The 26846-nt window shown below is 30.4% G+C and overlaps 1 protein-coding gene, 1 long non-coding RNA gene and 1 other non-coding gene across 3 annotated transcripts; 1 reads left to right on the top strand and 2 right to left on the bottom strand.

The window, feature by feature from the left end:
• Positions 1-1596: 1596 nt before the first annotated feature.
• On the top strand, positions 1597-1700 carry LOC112712141 (small nucleolar RNA R71). Its single transcript, XR_003157693.1, has one exon. It is a non-coding gene; the product is annotated as a small nucleolar RNA R71 (small nucleolar RNA).
• Positions 1701-23135: 21435 nt separating this feature from the next.
• On the bottom strand, positions 23136-24119 carry LOC112701172 (uncharacterized). The gene is made up of 2 exons (XR_003153833.3): positions 23757-24119; positions 23136-23670 (listed from the first exon to the last, which is right to left on the bottom strand). It is a non-coding gene; the product is annotated as an uncharacterized lncRNA (long non-coding RNA).
• Positions 24120-24772: 653 nt separating this feature from the next.
• Positions 24773-26587, bottom strand: LOC112754275 (increased DNA methylation 1-like). Its single transcript, XM_025801890.1, has one exon. The coding sequence runs from the start codon at positions 26585-26587 to the stop codon at positions 24773-24775; it is 1815 nt and encodes a 604-aa protein (XP_025657675.1).
• Between the last annotated feature and the right edge of the window lie 259 nt (positions 26588-26846).

Here is a 26846-nt window from a genome sequence, read left to right as displayed (position 1 = left end):
TATATCTTTAAAAACATGAAATACTAGTTGCTCATTATGCACTCTAAGCACTAATTCACCTTCTTCCACATCAATCAGAGCTATTCCAGTGGCTAGGAACGGTCTTCCTAGAATTATAGAGGCATTCTCATCCTCCCCTGTGTCAAGAATCACAAAATCTGCTGGGAGGAAGAACTTACCCTCTTTGACTAAGATATTCTCCACTAATTCATATGCAGGCTTTAAAGATTTGTCTACCATTTGTAATGCTATCCTTGTGGGTTGTGCCTCTTGGATTTGCAACTTCTTCATCATAGACAAGGGCATTAAATTGATGCTTGCTCCCAGATCACATAACGCTTCCTCAAAGGTTGTACTCCCAATGGTGCATGAAATTTGAAAGCTCTCTGGATCTGGCATCTTCCTTGGCAAGTTATTCTGAATTATGGCACTGCATTCCTTAGTCAGGACCACTGTCTCATCTCCCTTTAATGTCTTCTTCTTTGATAATAGCTCCTTCATAAACTTGACATAGAGAGGCATTTGCTCCAAAATTTTAGCAAAAAGATTATTGATTTACAACTTTTTGAAAACTTCTAAAAACTTTGAAAACTGCTTGTCCTTGATCTCCTTTTGAAGTCTCTGAGGATATGGCATTTTAGGCTTGCACTCAGGAGCTCTAGGAATGGGTTGTCCGCACGCTTTGGAGGGACGTGCTCTACTTCTTCCTTCTTCTCCTCTGGAACTTCTTTTTCAATTGGCTCCTCATTAACTTGTGCTTCCGTACTTGTCACTTGTCCACTTATCAAGGTGATAGCATTGCATTCCTCTCTTGAATTTGGAATTGTGTTACTAGGAAGGCTATTAGTGGTCCTCTGATCAATTTTATTAACTTTTGTGGCTAATTGACCCATCTGAATCTCCAAATTCTTGATTGATGCTCTGGTTTCCTATCTAAAACTTGCCAGTATTGCTTCTAAATCATTGTTCTGCTAGAACTGAGAAGTTGCTTGCTGAGATGACTGAAACTGGTGGTTATTGTGATTGTTCTGTTGGAAGCCACCCTGAGAATGATTGTTGAAATTCTGAGGTCTCTGAGGTTGGTCCCTCCACTCAAATTTTGGGTGATTTCTCCACCCCTGATTGTATGTCTTAGAATATGGATCATTATTGGGATTTCTAGGACCACTCCCCATGTAGTTGACCTATTCAAAAGAGGATTGAGCACAATCATAATTCTCATTTTGTATAAAATTACCTGTCATGTCATTAGGGACCTCTTGAGGTGGATTTTGGGTGTTGATAGTTGAGACTTGCATGCCACCCATCTACTGGGTACGTAGATTTATTTGCTGGGACATAAACTTGTTCTGAGCAAGAATAGCATTAAGAGCTTCTACTTCGATAACACCCTTCTTCTAAGGACTTTCAGAGTTCACAGGATTCCTGTTAGATAAGTATAAATATTGGTTACTAGCAACCAATTCAATAAGCTCAATAGTCTCCTCTGGTGTCTTCTTCTTGTGCAATGAACCACCTGCAGAATTATCTAAGAACATCTTAGACATTTCACCCAAGCCTTCATAAAAGATATCTAGTTGGGTCCATTTGGAGAACATGTCAGGATGGCATTGCCTAGTCAGTAGCTTGTATCTCTCCCAAGCTTCAAAAAGAGTTTCATCATCCTTCTGCCTAAAGGTTTGAACCTCCACCTTAAGCTTAGTCAGCTTCTTTGGTGGAAAAAATTTAGTAAGAAACTCAGTAAAAACCTTGTCCCAAGTATCTAAACTCTCCTTGGGTTGGAAATCTAGCCATAGCTTTACTCTATCACTCAGAGCAAACGGGAAGAGCATGAGTTTGTACACCTCAGGGGTCACTCCATTTGTCTTTACAGTATCACAAATCTACAGAAAATTAGAAATAAATTGATTTAGGTCTTCTTGGGGAAGACCATGATACTGGCAGTTTTGTTGCACCAAGGTGACCAATTGTGACTTCAACTCAGAGTTGTTCGCAGCTATAGGAGGCACCACAATACTTTTTCCATAAAGATCTGCAGTAGGAGCAGAGTAAGAGCGAAGCACTTTCCTTTGTTGCTCATTCCCATTCGGATTAGCCATGTTGGCATTACCAGCATTATTAGGATCTATAGTGGATTCTGCAGCCTTGTAAAGTCTTGCTTGTTGCAAACGTTGCCTGAAAGTTCTTTCAGGTTCAGGATCAAAGTCTAAGAGAGGTTCCTTGTCTCTATTCTTGCGCATAAACAGATAGAAAACAAGAAAAGATAGAACTCTCTACGTCAGAGTTCAGAGACCAAAAATTAAAAAATTACTATTAAAATTAAGACAAAAAATTTCGAAATTATTAGGCAAATTAAATAAGAAAAATTAAAATAAGACTAACTAGGGAACACCAAACTTAATTTCAGAAATTAAGAAAAATATTAGTGCTATTTATTTATTTATTTATTTATTTTTCGAAAGTACTGAAGCAAATTTTAAATGAAATTAAAACTAAAACACCTAATCTAAGCAATCAAACAACTAATAGTTGTTAATCACTATCAATCTCCGGCAACGGCGCTAAAAACTTGGTGCGAAATTTCTAACCACAAACTAACCGGCAAGTGCACCGGGTCGTACCAAGTAGTACCTCAAGTGAATGAGGGTCGATCCCACGAGGATTGATGGACTAAGCAACAATAGTTAAATGATTTACTTAGTTAGACAAACAGAAAAGAGTGTTAAGAGTTCAAAGCATTAACAGTAAATTCAGAATATCAGAAGACAGGCAGTAAATAAGTTGGAAATAATATATGGAGAAACAGTTAAGGCTTCAAAGTTATCTATTTTTCTGATTGTTTTTTCTTACTAACTATTTTAATCATACAAGATTTAATTCTTGGAAAACTATATATGACTAAACCCTAATTCCTTAGACCTTTTTAGTCTCCTCTAAAATTCATCGGCCGCCAATTCCTTAGTCAATTAATTCAAATTAGAGGGTGAAGTTCAATTCTAGTTTATATGCCACAAAAATCCTAATTATCCAAATATAAGAGGATTATATGTCACGTATCCCGTTAAGTCCAGATAATTAGAATTTAGGAGAAATTGTTTTCAAGCTATTGTTCAAGTAAAGAGCTTTTCCAAGTTATACAAGAACTCAATTAAAAAGAAGGTCATACTTCCGTTCCACCCAAATTCATAAGATAAAGAACAAAAATAATTCTTGAATTATAAATTAGGACATGAATTAAAATACAAAAACAATAGAATCAATCCGTACAAATAGACAGAGCTCCTAACCTTAACAGTGAAGGTTTAGTTGTTCATGGAAAATAGTGAAAACTAGGATTCTGGTAAACTGTAAATTGGGTTGAGGTGGAATAATCCCCAGAAGAGAAGTTTCTTTTCTCTTTTATATCTAATCATAATTAATTTAAAATCTAATTTCTAAAATTAAAATAATATATTTTCCTATTTTAAAATAAAATAAAAATTTAATCAAAATTAATTAAACTATGCGTGCAGCCTTTGGAAGAAGATTGGGGACCACTTACATTATCAGGATCCATGCTGAACTTAGAAAATTCCAAGTTCAGCGTGGAAGAGGCCGTATCGCTTCCATGCGTTTCTTTTGAATCCACGCTGAACTTGGAAATTCTCAAGTTCAGCGTGGTGGTGTACGTACTTCCTCCCTTGTGTGCGTGGATTCCACGTTGAACTTGGGATTTTCCAAGTTCAGCGTGGACAAGGCCGAACTTGACTGGATGGAGGGTTAGTGCTCCACGTTGAAGTTGGAAAATTTCAAGTTCAACGTGGAGTGGACAGCATCAATTCTTCATTTTTTCTATTCTCTAGCCTTGGCTTAAACTCTGCGAAATTCGTCCAAAATGCCACCTGAAATAAACAGAATTGCACACGACTCAAAGTGGCATTCATAGTGGCGAAAATATATTAAATCTTGATTAAACATAGCAATTCAAGTGCAAATTCAAAAGAAAAAAGATAGAGAAGATGCTCACGCATCAGGCAGCTATAGGAAACAGAAGAGAGTCAACACATTGAATTAATTTCTGGTTTCAACTGAACCATAATTAAACCATAATCAACTGACATTAATCATCATAGTGAACCTAAATCTAAATTTATAGTGAACCTGAATTATATTAAACAAAAGTGATATTAAAGAATTTTAAGCTTACACATCAACAGGTGCTTCTTGTTCTGATTCCTGTGCCCCCAAAGGTTCTTTGGATTGTTGTTGTTATTCTTTGGCAAGGTTGTTGCATTAAATAGAAAATAGTTCAATAACAACCCAGAATTATTATCCTATACACTTAAAATTAATAAAAAGAATTTTTATGTGAAACTTACTCTTTATTAGAAACTTCATAGATATAGTCATCTTTGATTAATTCTTTAATTACAGAACTTGTAAGAGACACCGTAACACCCTACTTTTCGGGTTCTGGAGGACAGCTGTAATAAACAAAAGAGAGTCCAAAGATAAGAACCATTGAATTTATTTCTGGTTTCAATTGAACCCTAATTAAACCATGTGTAAGCAGTAAACATTGAACAAGATTCATGTGGTGAATAAATATTTATTAACTTACTCATTATTAGAAGTTTGTTGTGTTTTATTTTGTAGAGGGACATAGATGAAATCATTTCTGATCAACTCTTCCTGGACAGAACTTGGAAGAGACAATGCAAGGGGATGTCTAAGGAATGTAAACAAGGATAAAGTTAATGTTGAATAATTAGAATTTGTTTTAAAAAATAGGGATTTGCACATTGAAAAACTCACACTTCCAAAGGTTGAGAACGAGTTTCTTGTCGAAACTCAACGATTTGTAGCTCAGAATCAGGTGTAGCTCTAGTGACAATTAAACACATTTACCTTGTGATTAATTAAACAAAAATTATTACCTAAATCTAAAAGAGTAATATAAATATTTTTAACTTACACAATTGGAGTTTTAAAAGTCTTTCTTGGGAAGATTTTCTTTTTTCTAAAATATTTAACCGTGCTTTCTAGGGTTGTTTTCCTAAAAAAAAGATAACAAATTAAAATTAGAAACCAGGATTAAAAGCAGAGGTCTAGAAACACATTAAATTCATTTTTGGGCAACCACCGAACCAAAATTAGAATCTCCAGTGAACCAATTTACCTGGTATTACTTGCGGCATTTACAGAAGGTGTAGAGCGTCCTTGAGTCTGTAAGAGCTGCTCGCTACCCATATTTACAGTCAGCACTCGAAACAAGTTTAAATAAATATTAGTAATTAAATCTAAAGGAATTAGAAAAGGTTGTAGCAAAAGTAAGCAAAGAAAGAAAAAGAACTCGAGAATAATAAACTGAATCTTACGTCTGTGAGAATTCATTTTGTGTCTTTGGAGAGTCAAACTGATCCGGAGCAATGTTTACTGACTGAGCTCCATCATTTCTTTTCTTTGATCTTTTTTCTCTTATCATTTCCAATGCTCGTTTTCTTCTTTCCGTAGCATTGTCTTTTGCTTGTTCAGTTTTGAAAGTTCACAAAATAAGTATCAAGAAATCTAGAACGTAAGTATCAATAAAAAAAATATGATTCGAAAAACTTACTCCTTATTAGGTTGGGCTGGTGTTTTTGTCACCCTTTCCGGTTGTTTTCTTTTTGTTATGGGTGTTTTCTCGATTTCAGTTTCTCTGGAAAATAGATAAACACATCAAATTTATACCGGAGACAAAACACTAACAATGAAGTCAACCAAACTGACAGACACCACCGAACCGAACTAAATTAAAGTGCTAAAACGAAAATTAGAAGCCCACCGAACCCAAAATAAATTATTTGCTGAACAAAACGTGATATATATGCAATCAAAAAACATCTCACAGAAATTATGCAATACTTAGTCGCTTTCAGATTCGCTTCTGCTCTCTGAATCTATCGGTACAGGCTTTGTTTTTTTTTTGTTTTTTTTTTAACCACCTTCGGTGGTTGTTTCTTTTTTTGTTCTGTTTTTTTTATTTCTTCTTCTCTGCAACACATAAGAACAAGCGCATAAGAACATATTTAAGCAAATACAAGTTAAATGAAAATCAATATAAAAATTACACTTACTGGATTTCGGATTCAGATTCAGAAAGTCTTTCCTCTTCCGAAGAAGAATCCGTCTCAACAATTTTCTGTTTTATTTTCTTTTCTTTTTCTTTATTGTCCAAATTACTTGTTTTTTCTTACTTTCTTTTTCCTTTCTATACAGAAGTCCCTAAAACAGAAATAAGGACTCAATTATTTAATCATCAAGAAAACACATTAACAATCCGGTGAACCAAATGAAACAATCCCACTGAATCGAAAAATGTTTATTTGGTGAATAGTACATGACAACTATTTAATCATCAATAAAAATATTTCTTAATGCAGAAACATTCAAATGAACAAACTAACAATTGCAAGTAGGACAAATAAATTAATTATAACCTAAAACAGAAGTTTATTTAGTTAGTAGAGTATTTTAAAAGCATTTGAAAGCAAATTTTTGGGAGAATTTTAGTAGAGTATTTACCAATGGTTCTGTTGTTTCGGATGAAATCCGTTCAAGCATCATTTGCCTTGTCCAATGGGCCACCCATGGTGCAGGGGAGCATCAGGTGCAAACGGGCGGGGGAACTTAGTTTCGTGAAAATATATCAACATTAATACAAAAACACAGCCATCAACAGACTGTTTCTTCTCCTTTCTCTTGTTTTTAACTCCTTTCATGAAGAAGTTGAGCACATGTTTTGCCCAATCCCATTCTTAAATGTTGTCCACATGAAAGATTGGTGGCTTATGGATTGGGGAGGCCACACTTACCGTTGTGGGGATTAAGAAGCACTTTTCTATGAAGACAACAAAAGTCCTCTTGAATTTTTTTCGGTTCTTCTCCCCTTCTACACTCATATCCAGCACATTTCTTGTCTGATGGATTCAGGTTGTTGTAATCAACCTTTTTAGAAAAACGATTTCCTACAATATTTTAATAGCAAAAATCAGTAAAAAACGGTCAGTTTAATTTTTTGGACACCGATGAACTAAAAATAAGTAGTAAGTGAAAAATGTATTACCTCCATTAGTTATGCCGAGGGCAGCTGCTACTTTTTGAGAAGTTATGTATATTTTTTCCTGGAGAGTTTTTAGGCATCCTTTTTCTTCATCAAACCGATCAAGCAATTCTTTCAACAGTGTATTAGAGACATTCATTTCTATGACATTTGTCAGGACACCAAATCTCATATCTTCCACAATATTTTTCTTTTCTTGACTCATTTTCCTGTACACTGTTGATATTGCTTTTGTTTGCCATCTGCAATAATAGTGAGTTTTCTGCAAGTTTTAAAAAAGAATGTGAGGATATATTTATAATACAAAATAGATATTATTCGAATGAAAGCGGATAAATATATTTAATCTGCTTACATTATAATGTGCCTTCTTCTTCATTGTTGCCATTTTCTTGTGTTTTGCTGTAATAAAAATTTTGGTCAATACTTCAATGATTACATCAACAAGCAGAAGCATGTATATCTTAATCAAGTTAATTAAAATGCCACAACCTACCAAACCGAAACTCATTCATGCATAGAACCAAAATCACAAAAGCCACCGAACTGAAAAACGTTCATGTGGTTAATAAATGATAATCAACTTTCAATCAACAAGAATAGTATTCTTCCATGCAAAAGAAGTACTGAAGATAGTAACAAAGCTCTAGTTAAATATCCACACCAATAAGAACAACCACGTATATCTTAAAGCCCTAGTTACACTGAATTGAATGAAAATAACAATAAATTTCATTCCAAGACCTAGTTATACTGTAAAAATCATTTACAATAGCTCAATCTACTAAACGAACCAAATCAAACCAGTAAAACTAAATGCAACTAAGCAAAATGCTACATTGCAAGATTTCAGATGCTTTGGTAGTCTTTGTTGCTATTTTCGTTTGTTTCTGGTTGTTGCTTGCGAAATCTTCTTCCGATTCCTTTTCAGTAGTGGTTTTCGCAGAGAATGTAATTGAAGTTTGAGTGATTTTGAGAGATTCGAAGAGACGGAGCGTTTTCGTGTGTGTTGAAAAAGAAGGAACATTTTTTCATAATAAAATGCGAATGAAGTAGTCGTTTCGTTTTTATGGTACGCATGGAAGTCACGTTTATTTAATGAGATTGAGAAGTACATTAGTTGTTTTAGATTTGGGCCAACTTAATTACATAATTACATATTTATATAGATCTGTAGCAGGTCTGTTAAAAAATTTATTAAAAAATTTTATGATTAATCAAAAGTTCAATTCATAAAACACTTTTCAAATTCATTAAATACTTAAATTTTGAAGCAATTGTCAAGTAGCGTTTAAATTTTTTTTATAAAAAATTATAGAGGAAAAAAATACACTTTACCAATTATATATATATATATATATATATATATATATATATATATATATATATAATTTTTGAAGCTTAACAAACCGGTGGATTAATGAAGAATAGATTTCCTTAATACATTGGGGGATCAAGGAATTGGTCTGCTTCTGTAATATGGATGAACTTAGACTAAATATAACTTAATAGACTAGTTAAGATTGCAGTCATGTTTTTTTTAATAATCGTTAGGGTTAATTTTTTTTCTATAAATGGTTTATTAGTGCTTATCCTTGTAATAGCAAGGGTCAATAATGTATCTGCTCTAGGGTATATACAAGGCCAAAGTAAATAATACAATTAAACAAGGTAAGGTAGTAACTATGATAGAATCAACTTTTATTTTCTTTGGCCGTTTAGTTGAGAATTAAGGAAAATTATTGTATGTTGTAAGTAGTTGTAACAAGCTCAAAAAACAGAGAGAAGTGGAGTTTTAATTTGGATATAGGGATGAACCCACATGTAATAAAGAATGAACATTTGTCCCAAAAAGTAAAAAAAAAAAAATACTAATACTTATATATATATTTATCTTTTATTTTGTTATATTTATTTTTAAATAAAATATAAATAATTTTTCGTATTTTTTATTAAATTTTTTTTGTTAAACTTAACATATAATAATAATTATATTATTAAATTTGACTTAGTACAAAATAAAAAATAAATAAATTAAAAAAATAGTGATATTTTTATTATATTAATTAATTAATTAATAATTAAATTAAAATTTAATCTTCTAATTAAATACGTAATTTTTTAAAAATTATTTAAGATAAAAAATATATTACTTACATATTAATATATTATATTAATATTCATTATTAAAATAGTCTTGGTTATAGTAATTATTTTGGTTAAAAATTTTGTTTATACTATAATTTATATATAATAAGTAGACTTAACAATTAAATATGAGATAATAAAAAATAAAATAATTATTTAAAAATATATATAAAAAATAATATTATCATGTTAAAAATAAAAAAATTGTTATTATAAATTATTATTTTTATTATTTTAAATATTATACTGTATGTGTGAAATTATTTTTTATTATTTTTAATATTATAATAAGTGATTGTTCATATATTTTTAGTTTTTATTAATATATATATATATATATATATATATATAGTTCTAATTTAAAATTTTAAATATATCTAAATCAATTTGAGTTAGTCGAATAAACAAATGTTGTAAATGTAATTGCAAATTCTTAAAAATAAAACTCAAATTTATGACGAATTAATTTTTAATTTGTTAAAGATTGTAAAAAATTAAAAAATATATATCTAAATTTTATTATATTTTTGTCTTTAATATAAAATTTTTCTTTCTAGGCATGCATATCATACCCGCGTGCATTATTATTGGTTCACAAAAAATTAATCCCGATAATGTTACTAGTCGTAAAAAAATAAAGATCACTGATAAAATCTTTAATATTTAAATTTTTTATAATATTAAATACATACAAATATATATGAAAAAATAAGGAGTTAATCTTTAAATTAATTTTATTAGTAATTTAATTTTGTGAGTTAGATTTTGAAAGAGTCAATAGCAAAATCACACATCCCAACCTCAATAATCCGACTATTGAATACTAAAAATTCAATAAAAGTTTCATGATCAACTCTTCTAATTGACAAAACTCTGTATACACAACTGAGCAAAGACAAATACATACTAGAATATTTATCTAGTATACCTGTGAAAGAAAATAACAAAAAAAAAGTTGATGCTATATAAAAAAATCTATATATGGAAAATAAAAACAGTTGTATATAAAGGTTTCAAAAATATAAAAGTGACTGGAGGTATAGTCTGGTACGTGGTGATTAGTGATTGGGTTGTAAGATAGAAGAGGTATTTTGGAGTTTGCAGGGGGCATAAGCTACAAGGAACCACCAAAAGGGTCTCTTTCTCTTATTCTTTGGGGTTTTTAGTTTTTGTTGTTCTCTAAACTTGTTATCCAATTTTTGTTTAGCTTCTCTGGCTGCTCCTCCCATATCCTCATCTAGATCTTCATGCTTCAACACTATTCTTTTATTCTCCTTCTGTAGGAAAAGAATATATCAGAATGCATCATCTCCATTATCAAAAGCTATAATTAAGTCAACAAAAAGCAAGTACCAGTGAAATTGAGGGGAGTGATGAAGATAACATAAGAGATTCGAAATTGGTTGGGTAATACAAAGAGAAAGAGTGCCTTGTTGAATAATTATCTTCAACAGCGCTGCTTGAGGTTGTGTTACTATGCAAGCGTCTCCTCCGAGCACATTCAACTCCAGGAAGCATTCCAGCCATTAGGAAATTGTTACAGAACCTGAGAATGAAACCAAGCTAACAAAAAACTCTCTGTATTTAATCCCTTGCTTGAGTGTTGTGTTGTCAGAATATAGTATAGCCCATAGAAAATGATTCTTCTTTTTTGTTTTTCTAATTAAAATACATGAAACCGCGTGAAGATTCGGCAAAGGCTACAAATTAGGAACCATCCTCGAAATTGCGCATTCCCTGTTCAACATGTGGGGCCCAGTCAAATTAACGAGGCGAATTGTATAGTGTCTTTGATTTAATATTTATTTTTTTAATTTACTCTTTATAAAATAATTTAAATATGTAAAATTTTTATTTTTATATTTTTAAATTTAAAATTAACCATTATTTTTATATATTTATTCCTGAGCATCATGGAAACGAAACAAAGGTACTTAATTTTTTAAAATATTTTATGTAAAAATAATAAATAAAATATTAAATTTATTTATTAAAAATCTTTTAATTTAACTAAATTAAAAAAAGATATATTAAAATATGAGAATAAATCCTACCATTTCTGATGCTGAAAAAAAATATCTGTGCTTGAAAAAAAAAACTTAGGACTATCGACTAAATAATAGCTTAATTAATAAATATTTTAATATATTAATTATTTTAATTAAATAATTTAATTAAATTTATTAAAATATTTAATAATTTTTCATTATTGTTAGCTTTTTTAAGTGGATAGTCATCCATTTGGACTAGATTACATTAAGGTATATCAGTATATGCCAAAACTCAAAAGCCATTAATATTCTTTGTTAATGAGTTGTTTTCTCCTCTATTCTTTCTTGTTCTAATCTTTTCTTTCTTGTATTTTCTTATTTCTTATTTTATTTGCATTGTTTCTTAAATAGAGTTCAATTCAGTTTTTACAAAATTAAAGTCGCCCAATTTTTTGATGGATTCAAACAAAAAGTTAGTTATAAAATATCGGTAAAAAGAACAGATAAAATTAATAGAGAAAGTAAATCAGTAAAATCGATTTGTTTTTGTAAAAAAATTGGTTAATAATTGCTATCTTTTAACTATATTAATATGTTGTTAATAAATTATAACTCAAATATTATAGTCTCTATATATTCATTTAAAAATTGTGAGTTTGAGCTTTTTTATTTTTAGTAAAAAAAAAAAACAGATAAATAAAGTAGTCATATTGTACTCCACTATAAAATATATTTAGAACTTGTTTGGGGTCATTTTTAAAAAATATATTTTTAATAATATTTTTATAAAAAAATAAATATAATTTTATGTTTATATATTTTATATAAAATTTTTTTTTATTTATCAATTATATTTAGATAAAATAAGATAAAAGTATTTTTTTGTTCATTTATTATGTAAAAAATATCATTTTTTAAGTAAAAAAAATTTTTAAAAAATGTAAATGATAGCTTCTCACAAAAGATATTTTTTCTAATATTTTTAATTTTATTATTAGAAAATTATGAAACATACTAAAAAAAATTTATTAAAAAAATATTTTTTTATCGATTTAATGACGTCTAAACAAACATTTAATTCTCTAAAATAAGATAAACTATTAGAATTCTAATGAATTTTTTTGAAATGTTGTTAAAAACAACTTCGTTTTTTATAACAATTAAAATATCTTTAAAATATTATGAAACACAATAATAATATCTAATATTAAATATATATTTTTAAAAAATACTTTAAAAATCATATTTTATTTTAATATTTTACAAATATAATTAAAAAAATGAGACGGTTTTATACTTTTATTGTTAAAAAGTTAAAACGGATTATTTTTTGTTTGTGATTTTTTTTATAAAAAAATTTTAATCAACTTTATTAATATCTAAAAGGTCACTTTTATTCGAATGTTCGAATATGACATGACCCTGGTTACTTTCCCTTACTCATTTATTCCTAGTTGCAGCAACATTACTGGTTCAAATATTTATTTACAGTGGATCGTCAATACAAATAAAAATATATAAAAAAAAATTTCTGGAGACAGAAACTCGTATTCTCTCCACCCTCTAAATGCTGATGGTGTTGAAAAGCTCCGATAAATTTGGAATAAACGAAAACAATATAATGTCTCTATGAGTGACCCATAAAATTTTAATAATGGAGACAAAATTGATATAATATGATAATAATTTTAATAATAAAAATAATATTTATATATAAAAAATTAAATATTAAATCATTTATTAATTACTGTATATTTGTATATAAATATATATATTATTTAATTTATTTTTAATGTGTATTTTATATTTTAATATATATTTTATATAAATAATTAATTTTTATGTACATATAGCATGATTATTATTAGGAATAAATACTTTTTTCGTCTCGAAAGTCTGGGTCAAAATCAAAATGTCTTCGACCTTTTTTTGTTATTAAAATCATCCTCAACGTTACAAAACGTTATAAAATCGTCTTTTTTTACTTTAATTTTATTGTTTTTACCAAATTACCCTTCATTATTAAAAAATTATAAAATAAAATAAATATAAAATAAATAAATAAAAGAAGAAAAATGGGGTGGGGAGAGAAACAAAAGGGGGGTTGTGAGAAAGGGGGGGAGAGGAGGGGGGAGGAGGGGGAAGAGAAGGGGACCGCCGCACCGCACCGCCGTCTTGCCGTTCTGCCGCACCGCCGTCTTGTTGTCCTGCCGTATCGCACCGCACTACCGCACTACTGTAGGACCATCTTCTTCTTCCTCTTCATATTGCCACACCACTGCACCGCACCACCGTTTCTTCTTCTTCTTTTTCTTCTTCTTCTTTAAGTGATTGTTGCTTGAATTTTCTGTTGATGATGATGATGATGATCATGAACAGTGTTTTTTTGGATTATTGTTCAATAATTTTTCTGTGGCTTTAAGTCGGTTTTGATTGTTGCTTTGGATTCAATTGAGAAAAAGAACTTGTGCTTGGGTTTTGAATTTCCATGAGGATCTGTTGCAAGTGATTGCTTTTTTTTTGTGATTTTTTTTGCTAAAGAGGGTTCTTTGATTTCGATTAATCATGGTTAAGGACAACATTTTTTCATGATAATTTGGTGTCTTGCAGCTTTTGATTTTTTTTTTTCAATAATTTTCATTCCTGGTGAATTGACATCTTAGTATTATGATAATTTAGCACGAGTTTGACTGAAAATTTGAATTTTGTTTACAGTGAGGGGGTGGGAGTTATGGTGAGGGGGTGAGGGGTGGAGGATTACAGTGAGAGAGTGAGGGGGTGAGGGAGTGAGGTGAGAGGTAGGGGATACGGTGAGGGGATGAGGGAGTGAGGGGATTACGGTGAGGGGGTGAGAGCGTGGGGTGAGGAGTGAGGGGTTACGGTGAGGGGTGAAAGGGAGGCGGTGAGGGGTGGGGTGTGAGGGGGTGGGGGGGGGGGTTTTACCGGAGTGGGGTGAAGGAGTTGTGTTGGTGGTGGTGGTGGTAGTGGGGTGAGGAAGGTGAAGAGGAGAATGATGATGACGAGGGTATTTTAGTTAAAAAATTCGGAAAATGATGATTTTAAAGTGTTTTTGAATGTTGTGGATGATTTTACGGTTCCGCTACGTTACCAACAGCATATCTGCCAATTTCTGCCAACTCTTATTTATAATTGTGTTTTATGGGAGTGTGTTTGTAGATGTGTCTAATAAAAATGTCTTTTTTATAACTGTATTTAATAGAAGTGTCTTTATAGATATATTTTATGGATGCGTCTCTTTATATATGTATTTAAAATATATTAATTATTAGACACATCTACGAACACACTTTCATAAAACACAAATATACACACTTTCATAAAACACAAATATAAATAAGAGTTGGCAGAAGTTGGCAGATATGCTGTTGGTACCCTATACTTTTCCATGATTTTAATAAGAAAAAAAGGTTGGGACGATTTTGATTTCGACCCGGGGACGAAAAAAGTACTTATCCCTTATTATTATTATGATTATATTTTGTTATTGTAAGATATGATTAGCCTTCAAAATATCTAATATACAAATTAAAACACTAAAATAGTAATTTAAATAATAATATATAATTTAAAATTTTATTTTTTTAGGTTTTATATTTTTTAAAAATTAAGTAATTTTTCTCTTAACACTAATCAAATTTTCTCTCTTTCAATATATATTACTAAAATAATTATTTAAAAATTTACTTCCCAACACAATTAGAAGCCGATTCTTATTGATATTCATAGTTAAAAAAGTTCTTTCAATTAATATAGTTGTTATGCAAAAATTAAAGCTAATTTGAAAAGAAGATAAATAATATTTTTTTGAGTTAGATTTTTAAAAAAGAACCCTAATTTCGTTTAAATCTGAGAATTGATCATTCTAACGAATATCTAATATAAAATTTTTAAATTGACGATTAAGTACCAAAAGTTGAGTAAAAAATTATTATGGGATCAATTTAATAATCTAATAGGAGCAAATAAATATTATTACAATTTAACTAGATATCCTTTAACAATGGTACAATATTTAGCCTTTTATTACAATAATTTTAAAAAAAATAAAACAAACACATCTAAAAATTATCAATAGATTTAATGTCTTTTTAAAATTAAATACGCATTTAAAATATAAACTAAATAAAACTGAAATTTAAAATTTAAATTTTAAATTTCTGTTTCAGATTTAATATATTTAATTATTAATATATTATAATTTAAATTAATATCTAAAAATAAAATTATTCAAATTCAAAATTTTAATTTTAAAATTATAAAATAAATTTTAAACTATCTAATTATTAACTAAATCCGTACAAAACACTCAATGAAGCAGAAAAGTCACGTTCATCGAAAACTCAGAAGCGCACATCGAGAAGTCATCATCCGCCGTAGTTCATCCGCGCCACCTTTCTCTTCCGCGCTCATCTTCGACGCTCCTTTCCTCCTTTTCGGTGCTTATTCACAATGCCACATTCCCCTTCGTTAACACTCATCTTCTCGCCACCTTCCTCCTCTTCGACGCCGTTCGTCTGCATCAACGTCACCGTTCGTCCACGCCGAAAACTTACTTAAGGTTTGGATGGGTCTCTGACACCATTATTTTTTTTATTATTCTGTATAGATTTTTTATTTTAAAAAAATAAAAAATCGAATAAAATGGCTTGAAGAGATTTTAATATATATTGCAATGTTAAATTATTTTTGTATGTACAATTTTTGGATTTTGGAAGTATTTCAAAAATATTTTCTATATAACTTCATAATTTTAGACGTGTTACAATTATTTTTTAATATTTAAATTTAAATTTTAGATTTATGATTTTAGATGTGTTTTAAAAATATTTTTTGTATAACTTAATAATTTTAGATGTGTTACAATTGAAAAATAAATTACAATTTTAATTTGTGTATATAATTATATTCGACCATTCATTACTATCAAATCGTAAAACGAACCTGCATTTTATTAAAGCTACAATAAGTAAGAAATTAATTTTTTTCTAAATGCACTAACTTTGAATTCTTTTTCTTCTACATATATAAATTGAAATATTATAGCAAAATAGAAGAAAGAAGAAAACCAACTTAAAAAAAAACGTAAAAAAAATAATAACTAACTATGATGTAAATAAAAAGTTAGAGAAATTTTAGTTTTTAAAATTCAAATTAATTTTAATTATAAATATATATCCTAAAAAATAAGAATATATTTTAATTAAATAATATTAAAAACTGAATTTTATTATACATGTAACCTTTTTGTCCCCAGACCAATATAAGACCGTCCCTGGTCTCTATCATGTTCTAACAAAGCAACTTCTCCCTTTGTTACAAAATCAGGAAATTTAGACGCAGATTTGGAGATTAAAAATTCAAATCAAGCTAGAATTATTTATATGGAGAGCTATTTAAGAAAGGTTACCTTTGTTAAATCTTATCCACTGCAGATTTATACCTCGCCCCCATTCTCAAGATGCAAACTGAAAAATGAAATAATCATTCACTATCTCCATTGTCCTGGCCTTGCTGTAGCGGTCTGAAACTCCTTCTTTACTGTTGGAACTGTTGCTCGAAATGGGTCTTTTGATTTTGCGCGGTGGTGGCTGCGGGTCACCACCAGTAACCAGGACGGCGTCGCGAGCTTGCTCGAATTTGTGGTCGTTTGCTTGAAATTCTGAAAAGCTCCAAATAGAGAAGTTTTTGAAGGAAAAAATTCAACAGTAAAGAAGAGAGCTGAAACAGTGTGCAATACCGTTGAGATAAAGCTATGGATTATGCATATATCTTCATGTTTCCTTCATCTCTTTAGTCACGTGTTTTTACTTTTTGACTTTTTTTTCATTTGAGTCATACCTAGTAGGAAATTCCCAATTGTTATTTTTTGTCCCTCTTTAGATACTGTTGTTTTTCTAAAGAAAGGAAATTAATCCATCTTTGGTTAAAAAAAACAAAAAAGAGATATTATAAGAATACAAGATTAATTCATTTTACAAAATACAAGAACTTTAACCATACGCAAAACAAATAATTTAAGATTATTTATACATTTAAAAAAAAATACAGTTAACAAATTTATTTAGACAAGAATTTAAAAAAATTATTCAAAAACTTTATGACTAATCAAAAGTTTAATTTATTAGAGAACCGTGATCACCTCAAAAAAATTTGGTAGTCTGGGTGTTAGAAATCTTACGTGTGTTAATATATATTTACTTGGTAAATTGGTATGACAACTTTTTCATTGTCAGGACAAGCCTTGGGTTGCTCTATTGAGGACGAAATATCTGAGGAACGAGGGAGTGTTAGATGGTCCTGAGGAATGAGGGAGTGTTAGATGGTCCTGTCCCTTGCAATGCTTCTTATGTTTGGAAGAGTATTGCAAAGGCTTTTGGTGCTCTTAGGCTGCGTTTGTTTTTAGAGACAGGACAGAACATGACATTAAAATGGAGACAATAAGATGGAGACACTAAAAATTATCTTTTGTGTATTGTGTTTGGATACGATGGACAAGACACTAATGTAATGTCTAGTATTATATTTGGATACACATGGATAAGACTAAAATATTATATGAAATGACTAAAATAACCCTGTGATTCCAAATTTTCTACATCAATATAAATTAATTTAATAAAAAATAGAGTACGTAGGAGTACAGACGAAACTTGAAAAAATATTTGAAGAGACAAAAAATTTTAATAAAAAAATATATTAGTATTTATATTAAAATAAAATTTATAAATATAATTATTTTATTTTAAAATTTATTATTAATATGTAGGAATACATATGGTTAAGATTAACAAAAAAAATAAATTTGAGTTTGATTAATAAAAAATTTTGTTTAAGTTAATAAGTCAAATTAATTTTAAATAAAAAATTAATTTAAAAAAATCCATTTTTACATGAAAAACAATTAGTTTTTGCATATAAAGTATCTCTGAACAACGCAATAGAAAAAATAAGAAGGGGTAATAGTGGAAAAAAAGGAAAACAAAATTTATAAAATTGTCCGTGTCCACTCTTCTAAATCCCGTGTCCATCATTGTCCTTCGTGAAAGAGTGGACATAAAAATATAAAAAACTGTCTCGGAGACAATATGTCCACTGTCCATGTCTCTGCTTCCAAACACTTTTTAAACAAATATTGTCCATGTCTCCGTGTCCTGCCCCCAAAAACAAACGCTACCTTAAGGATGCCTTCTCTTGGTGCGTTGGGTCACTTGATTAATCTTTTTGGTTTAACAATTGGAGTTTTGAGGGTCCAATTGCTCAAGATGTCTCTTTTGTACATATATCTTACTCTGATTTAATTATTAGAGACGTTTGGAAAGATGGTCAATGGAATCTCCATGATATTTTCTCTATCATTTCAGAAGATGTCAAACAGCGTTTGAATGCTTATAATCCGGATTTGAATGCTGGAGACAGTTCGGGTTGGTTGTGGGGTGTGTCATCTTCTAGACTCTACTCAGCTAGGAGTAGGTACAGTTGGCTAGCCAAAAGAAAGTTTGACTGGAATGAGCATGATAATTGGTTGTGGGTACGGCGACGACATATTCTTGAGAAGTACAAGTTCTTGATTTGGCTCAGTCTTTATAATGCTATTCCTACGGCAGTGTTTCGTTTGAGTCGTGGTTTAGCTTTATCTAGCACCTGTCATCGGTGTCAGAATGGTTCTGAATCCATTCTTCATTGTCTTCGGGAGTGCCCTAGTGCCAAGGAGGTCTGGAACCTTTTAGGCCTGTATTCAGATAACTCGAATTTACATGATTGGCTCTACAGAGGTGCAAGGAGTGGAGATGTTTTTCTTTTCTTTTCGACCATCTGGTGGATTTGGAGAAGCAGAAAGTATGACTTATTTAATATAGATGATTCATGGAGTGCTAGTAAAGTGGTGAGTTTGATTCGTAGTTCAGTAAGGGAGTTTCACACTATTTTTGCTATGCATCAATCTCTATCTCCTCCTTCACTTTGTTTGCATTGAGTTCCATCTCCAGTTCATTCTGTTAAATTGAATTGTGATGCTAGTTGGTTTGCTCTTTCTGGATATGCTAATTTTGGTTGTATCATTCGCAATCCTGATGGATGTTGGTTGAAAGGTTGCACTGGAAAAGTCGAAGTGTGCAGTGTTCTTTTTGTTGAATTGTATGCAATTTGGAGAGGTTTACTTCTTGCTTGGGAGAGTGGATTTCGTGAGGTTATTTGCGAAACAGACTGTTTAGAAGCTCTTTTTTTGGTAAACCAAAGAATGCTTGGTAAGGATATTTCGAAATGGGATTTGACAAAGTATATACAGGAGGTTATGAATTGGAATTGGAGAGTCTCTATTCTTTTAATTCAGAGAACTGCAAATAGTGTTGCAGATTGTATGGCTAAAGCAACTATTTCTGAAGCCAACCATGGAGTAAGCTTCAACATTTAATATATTTAGATATGACCCTAGCCAATTAATTTGATTTTGTCTCTTTTTTTTTCTTTCTTTTCTATTTAATGACTAAAAAAAACTTTAATTCATAAAACACTTTTTAAATGCATTATTTTCAAATAGTTAAAATCTTACTCTTTGATAAATACTTAGGTATTTTAATGGTCAAATCTGTATCATATTCCAATATAGTTATATGAGATATATCAAATATTTGGATCTTTAACGTTTCCAAGCTAGTAACCTTAATTTACATATTATAGATTGAAGTTTTGGAGATAATGATAAATTATTTTTAAAATTTTGGATAAAATATATTTTTGTTTTTAATACTTATAATTTATTATACAAAATATTTATAATTTTATTCAATTTTATCCGTAATATTTTAACTTTGTCCTTAATATTTGTATTTGTATACAAATTATTCTTATATATTTTAAATTTTGTTTTAGTATTTTAGATGAAATTAATGTTCAAGAATAATTTTAACCGAAATAAAAATATTAAAAATAAAATTAAATAAAATTAAATATTAAAACTTCAAGTGAATACCCATTTCGGTTCTTATTGAGGAGGCCTCCAAAAAATTTTAATTTCGGCTCTCTATAATTAACTTTATGAAACTGATCTCTTTCTAAAACATGTTTATTTGACTGAAAAAGTTTATGGAACCAAGAGGTTATCAGCCAAAAACTGAACAAAATCACATTAATTTATATTAATAATTATTTTTAAAATTTTTAAATTCAAAATTTAAAATTGATTAAGTAAACCTAATTGAAACTTATAAAAACCTTCCTCTTCTCTCTAACATTAACCTACCCACCTCCAACAATCATACACACAAACCCCTCTCTCTCACCGTCAGGCCCTCTCCGCCTTCCAACCGTGATCCACTCCTCTTATATCATCGACATTTGACTCGTTGAATTCGCCACCGTCGACAAGAACTGCTTTCCTTTCGTGAACCAAATGTGTTACCAGAGCCATATTGATGTTGTTGTGATGATTGCGCAGTGAAAAATAGCTGAAAAATATGAGAGATTTGTGTGGTGTTGGTGTTGCTTTGATGAATAACAGAATAAGAAGAGAATAGAGAAGGGTGCGATAGGCAAGAATGAATCGAATGGGTTGGGTCTTGTTTGGGGCGGTGAGACGAAGAGAGGGTTCGAGTTCAAGTTCGAGGTCAATGAGGTCAGGTTGTGGCCTGTGGTCTATGTTCCACCATACTCTCTATGCCTATATCTTTTTTATTTTTAAATTTTTTTGGTTAAAAATTGGATACACTAAGCTAATCATTCCAAATTTATATGAAATCATCACGATATTGCTGTTTGCGTTTTGGGATATTAGGTGCCATTTTGATGATTAAAGAAATTGTAAACTAAACAATTACAGAAATATAAAAAAACATTCATTTAATATGAAAAAAATATTCATTTAATATGAAAAAAAAAATATCGTAATCCTTAACAAAAGAAATATCCAGTTATATTTTAGCAAAAATAATTAAATATCTATAAAATTTAAAAAAATATAAAATTCTTAAAGAAATAGAGACATTTACATTTGCAATACAAAAAAAATTCGAAAAATATATAAAAGAACATCCGTTTAATATGAAAAAGAAACATTATGATACTTAGCAAAAGAAACATCCATATATATTAACTCGTAGAGATTTTGAATTCACCCAGAGGTATTTGTCTTATTTTTGACTAATACCCTTTTGGTTCTAGCATTGTTGTGTTTGACTCGTTAATCACTACTGCATCCTTCATTTAATTTTTATAAATAAAAATAATTTAAAATTCACTAATATTTCATAGTTTTACACAATCAATTTAATTAATATATTTAAAAGAATAACTAAAAATAAAAATAAAAATTAATAATTATTCTAATTAACTCTTACAGATAAATCAATAGTTATGTTATGTAAATTTATTTTTTAAAATAATTATCACCAGCCGTTTAAGATTTTTTTTTAATTAAAAAAATATAAATGAGACCAAAAAAATTACACTTCTTACCAATAATATATATATATATATAATTTTTGAAGCTTAACAATGAAGAGTAGGTTCCGTTAATATATTGAGGCGTCAATGAATTGGTCTGCTTCTGTAATTTGACCACAGATAGATGAACTTAGACTAAACATAACTCAATAGACTGCTAAAATTACAGTCATTTTTTTTAAATAATAGTTAGAATTAAAGAAATTATCTATAAATAGTTTATTAGTATTTATCCTTGTAATGGTAAGGATCAATAATGTATCTGCCCTATGGTAGTATGGTATATACAACGCCAAAGTATATAATACAATTAAACTTGAGATCTAAGAGTGATGCGATATAAACACAAAAAAAAAAGCATTTTCGTTTTGGATTTTCTAATGTGTGGTCCTGTGTTTTGAACTTTGATTCAATCTCTGCTTGGCTTTGGCTTCTATAGCTGCTACTCCCATATCCTCATAATCTAGGTATGCATGCTTTTAACATATTTCTTTCCTAATTATGGGAATGCATACATACTAGTTGAAGACGTCTCATTATTATTATTATGCAAATGTCTCTAAACAAGGTAAGGTAGTAGGTGAATTATACCATAAAAACGTAAGTTTATAGATTTTTTTTATGAAATAAAAGAACATTAATAAAATAATAAAAAATAATTATAAAAAATATTTATATTCTTTTTATATTATTTCAATCTGTGTAGTAAAATATCTTAAAGATAATAAAATAGTAATTATGATAGAATCAACTTTTATTTTCTTTGGCAGTTTAGTTGAGAATTAAGGAAAATTATTGTATGTTGTAAGTAGTTGTAACAACCTGCAAAAAAATAAAATAGAGGTGGAATTTTAATTTGCATGATGATAGGAATAATAACAGGGCTGATTTTTTTTGGTGTGAAAAAAATTTTGGTGTTTTTTTGGAAAATGAGATTATTTGGTGTAATTACAGATTGATAGATTTTGTAGAAGAGAAGTCAACACGTGGGGTGTGTTGGACACATGGCAGTATTGCATTACGTGGGAAACGTGTTGAATAATTTCCAAAATACTATAATACATTTCAAATATCAATATTCAACCAAAACACCATTTCTCTTTTCATATTTAAAATAATTTCTGTAATAACAGAAACAGGGAGAAAGGGAACAACTTCCTTGTACTATTGGGGTTTTGATTCAGTCTTCCACTGTTCCACTTAAGCATGCATACCATAAGCACATGCATTATTTTTGCTTAACAAAAAATTAATCCCTATAATGTTACTAGTAGTCTAGTAGTACAAAAATAAAGATCTCTAATAGAATATTTACCATTTAAATTTTTTATAATATTAAATATAATATATATATATATGAAAAAAGGAGTTAATCTTTAAATTAATTTCATTAGTAATTTAATTTTGCGAGTTGTATTTTGACAGAGTCATCAATAGCAAATTCAAACATCCCAACCTCAATCTAAAACTGGTAATCCTACCATTGAATACTAAAAATTCAATAAAAGTTATAGCATTGTTGTGAACTTCCATGATCAACTCTTCTAATTGACAAAAACTCTATATACACAACTGAGAAGACAAGTACATCAAGGAATGGATACTAGAATATTTATCTAATTTATCATTTGAAAGAAAATAAAATTAAAAAAAAAGTTAATACTAAAAAATAAATTGTACAAGATCTATATATACAAAAATTTAAAATAGTTGTATATAGAGATTTCAAAAATATAAAAGTGACGGGAGGTGCAGTCTGAGCATGTGGTGTGATCAGTGATTGGGTTGCAAGATGGAAGAAGTGTGTTGGAGTTTGCAGGAGACATAAGCTATAAGGAACCACCAAAAGGGTCTCTTCCTCTTATTCTTTGGTGTTTCTAGTTTTCGTTGTTGTCTGAACTTGTCATCCAATTTTTGTTTAGCTTCTCTAGCAGCTCCTCCCATATCCTCATCTAGATCCTCATGCTTTAACGCTTTTCTTTTATTTTCTGTCTATAGGAAAAAATATATATATATATATTAGAATGCATCGATTTCCATTATCAAAAAGTATAATCAATTAAAGAAAGAGCAAGTACCGGTGAAATTGAGGGGAGTGATGAAGGTAACATGAGAGATTTGAAATTGGTTGTGTAATACAAAGAGAAAGAGTGCCTTGTTGAATAATTATCTTCAATAGCGCTGCTTGAGGTTGGGTTACTATGCAAGCGTCTCCTTCGAGCACATTCAACTCCAGGAAGCATTCCAGCCATTACAGGAGATTGATACAGAACCTGAGAATGAAGCCAAGCTAACAAGAATCTGTGTGTATTTAATCCCTTACTTTGACTGTTGTATTGTCAAAATACAGCATAGCCCACAGAAAAGGATTCTTCTTTTTTTTTTTTTTAATTAAAATACACGAAAACTGGTGAAGATTCGCCGAAGGCTACCAATTAAGAACCATCCTCGAAATTTCGGATTCAAATTCTGTTAAACATGGGGCCAGTCAAATTTATTGTGTTTAATTTTTTTTAATTTATTTTTTTAATAATTTTTAAATATCTAATTTTTTTAATTTAAAATTAATTATTTAATGTTTTTAGATATCCTAGCAAACATCAATTAACAAACTAATTCCAGGACATCATGGAAAACGAAAGAAAGGTACGTAAATTTTTTAAAATATTTTATGTAAAAAATAATAAATAAGATATTAACTTTTTTTTTTACCTTAATTAATAATATTTTAATTAAATTTATTAAAATATTTAACAACTTTTCATTATTGTCAGCCATTTGTATTAGATTACATTAAGATATCTAGATCTTTTCTTTCTTGTATTTTCTTCTATCTTATTTTATTTGGGTTGTTTCTTAAATGGAGTTCAATTCAGTTTTTACAAAATTAAAGTCGGCCGATGAATTCAAACAAAAAGTTAGTTATGAAATATAGGTAAAAGAAACTGATAAAATTAATAAACAAAAAGTAAATCGGTAAAATCAGTTGGTCTTTTGTTTACACTTTTTTTTGTCATAAACAAACTGTTTTAACTTACATTGCATAACATACAAATCTCAATACTAAACATACACCATGGTATCGTTTTAGACCTCAATACAGCATCAAAGGTTGCTTCAATGATTTGTGGCACAATGTTGTGTCTGGAAAATTTGCAAGAGGATAACCTACACAGTAATACTGATCTGAGTGTGTCATTTTTGCAAATCCAAATGAGTTTGTCCAAGTTTCTACTAAATAAGGAGCAGCAGGCAATAGCAACCTCTCAACACCCAACTTATCCAACAGCTTCTCAAGCTGATCCATCAGAATTCGACACATTCCCTGCTTTCGATACTGCTCACTCGTCGCGACAAGCGGCACTTCTGCAACCTTTTGGCCATAAATCCTTGTGTTTGCAACAGAGATCACCTCATCATTCCTCTCTAGAATCACAGTGTAGAACCCTGTAAAGTTCATACGTGGCAGCCATGAATATCTGCTGAACATAATATCTGCAGCAATGTCTCTTCCAAATACAGGATCTATGATGGGCTCAAAACACTCATGAATTATTCCAAGTGCGACATTTAGCTTGCTCTCCATTTCAGTAATGGTTCCATCGTCATCATTGTCATTAGTGCTTTTCTTGAGGCTCGTCAACAATGTCCAAGTTAGATTACCATCACCCACAGGAATTGGTTTTCCCAACATGTTATTCAGTGTCAAAAATATCTTCTGACAATCTTCATTGCAAAACCAATCGGTTTCCATGTTCAGAAAAGCAAAGCCTCTAGAAGCTAAACATCCAATGTGGAATCTGCGTTGACACTGATAACAAGCTATAAAATTGTTAGCCAAATGACTTTCCTCTCTACAAGAATCTTCTATGCATTTGGGACGGTTGCAAATTCTGCAAGAGCATGAAGGGCAGAACCAATCACCAGGGGGAACATGATCAAGGCCAATACATTCGGCGTGGAATGACGCCGGACAGCGATCACAGAGAAGAATGAAACCCCCCTGGAGACAAATTGAACAAATGGAATCATTTTCATGATGATGATCATTATCCCCATTGTTGTTAGCCTTGATCATCATCAATGCTTGTTTCTGGCAATCCAACAAAGACCTTTTATCTTGTTCCAAGAAGATACTAGCAGAGGGAGGTTGACCTTTGCAACCGGCATGACCCTGGAATTGAGAGAGTGTGCATAAAGAATCACAACAATGGCAGAAAATACCAGAACGAAACAGCTTCCCTCTCTTCACCAATTCATTATCTTTCCCTCCACGGCAGAAAACCCACGCCTCCTGCGCCACCACATTGTTGTCAATCAGCCAAGAAAGAATCGTTCTTGGATCATCAGAAGAACTCCGTGCCCTCCTTACTTTTCTTGCGGCATTAGGACTTTCACCAGAATCACGACGACGACGGCCACTGCCACCGCCACGTGCACGAGAACCAGAACGAGGACTTACTAAATTGGATACTTGCGTCTCCGGAAGAGTCCAATCTTCATCGTCACTCGGTTTCTTGCGTTTCCGAGGCCTACCACCGGTTACCTTGGAACTCGTTGGTTGTTGAGCAGGTAGAGATTGGGATTGAGATTGCTGTGATCCTTGCAATGAATTGGAACTAGATGAAGAATCTTTCTTTTTCTCTCCAATGCAGGCTTTGCATGCAGTTCTGAGAGAAGTATAGGTCTTACCAGAAGGGGATTTGTAACGAAGTTCCCAGCGAGTTTTCTTGTCGCAATAAGAAAAGGTCCAACCCAACGAAACGAGGTGTTTCTTCGCCTTCAAGCTCAGGTCAAAATCGTGTCTTCGATCCTTTGGCGCAGAACATTGGTACCATTCCACCACCGCACGAGGGCAATTCTCTCCTTCAATTCTGATCTCAGGAGGGGGTTTACCAGTCAGTGACATTGTTCCAAGTAATAAAAGGGAAAGAGTATATAAAGAGTAAGATCGAAGAAATTTTATTGATTATTGGTCGATTGAAAATTGTAAATTATAAAGTTAAAATTAAGTATATATAGAGTATTGGTTTATGAAAAATAAAAATAAATAAAAATAAGATAAAGATAAAAATAAGATAAAATAAAAATAAAAATTATAATTAAATTTGTATATTCTATTAGATTAAATTTGTGAATTATAAAATATATTTTTATATTTTCTTCTA

Source organism: Arachis hypogaea, chromosome 1 (genome assembly GCF_003086295.3).
Source record: "Arachis hypogaea cultivar Tifrunner chromosome 1, arahy.Tifrunner.gnm2.J5K5, whole genome shotgun sequence".
NCBI lineage: Eukaryota > Viridiplantae > Streptophyta > Magnoliopsida > Fabales > Fabaceae > Arachis > Arachis hypogaea.
Note: the sequence above shows the minus strand (reverse complement) of the source record. Positions and strands in the feature narration are given on the sequence as shown.

What these genes read in the sequence shown, in the direction of transcription:
- LOC112754275 (XM_025801890.1), bottom strand. Translation starts at nt 26,587, where the DNA reads ATGTCACTGACTGGTAAACCCCCTCCTGAGATCAGAATTGAAGGAGAG.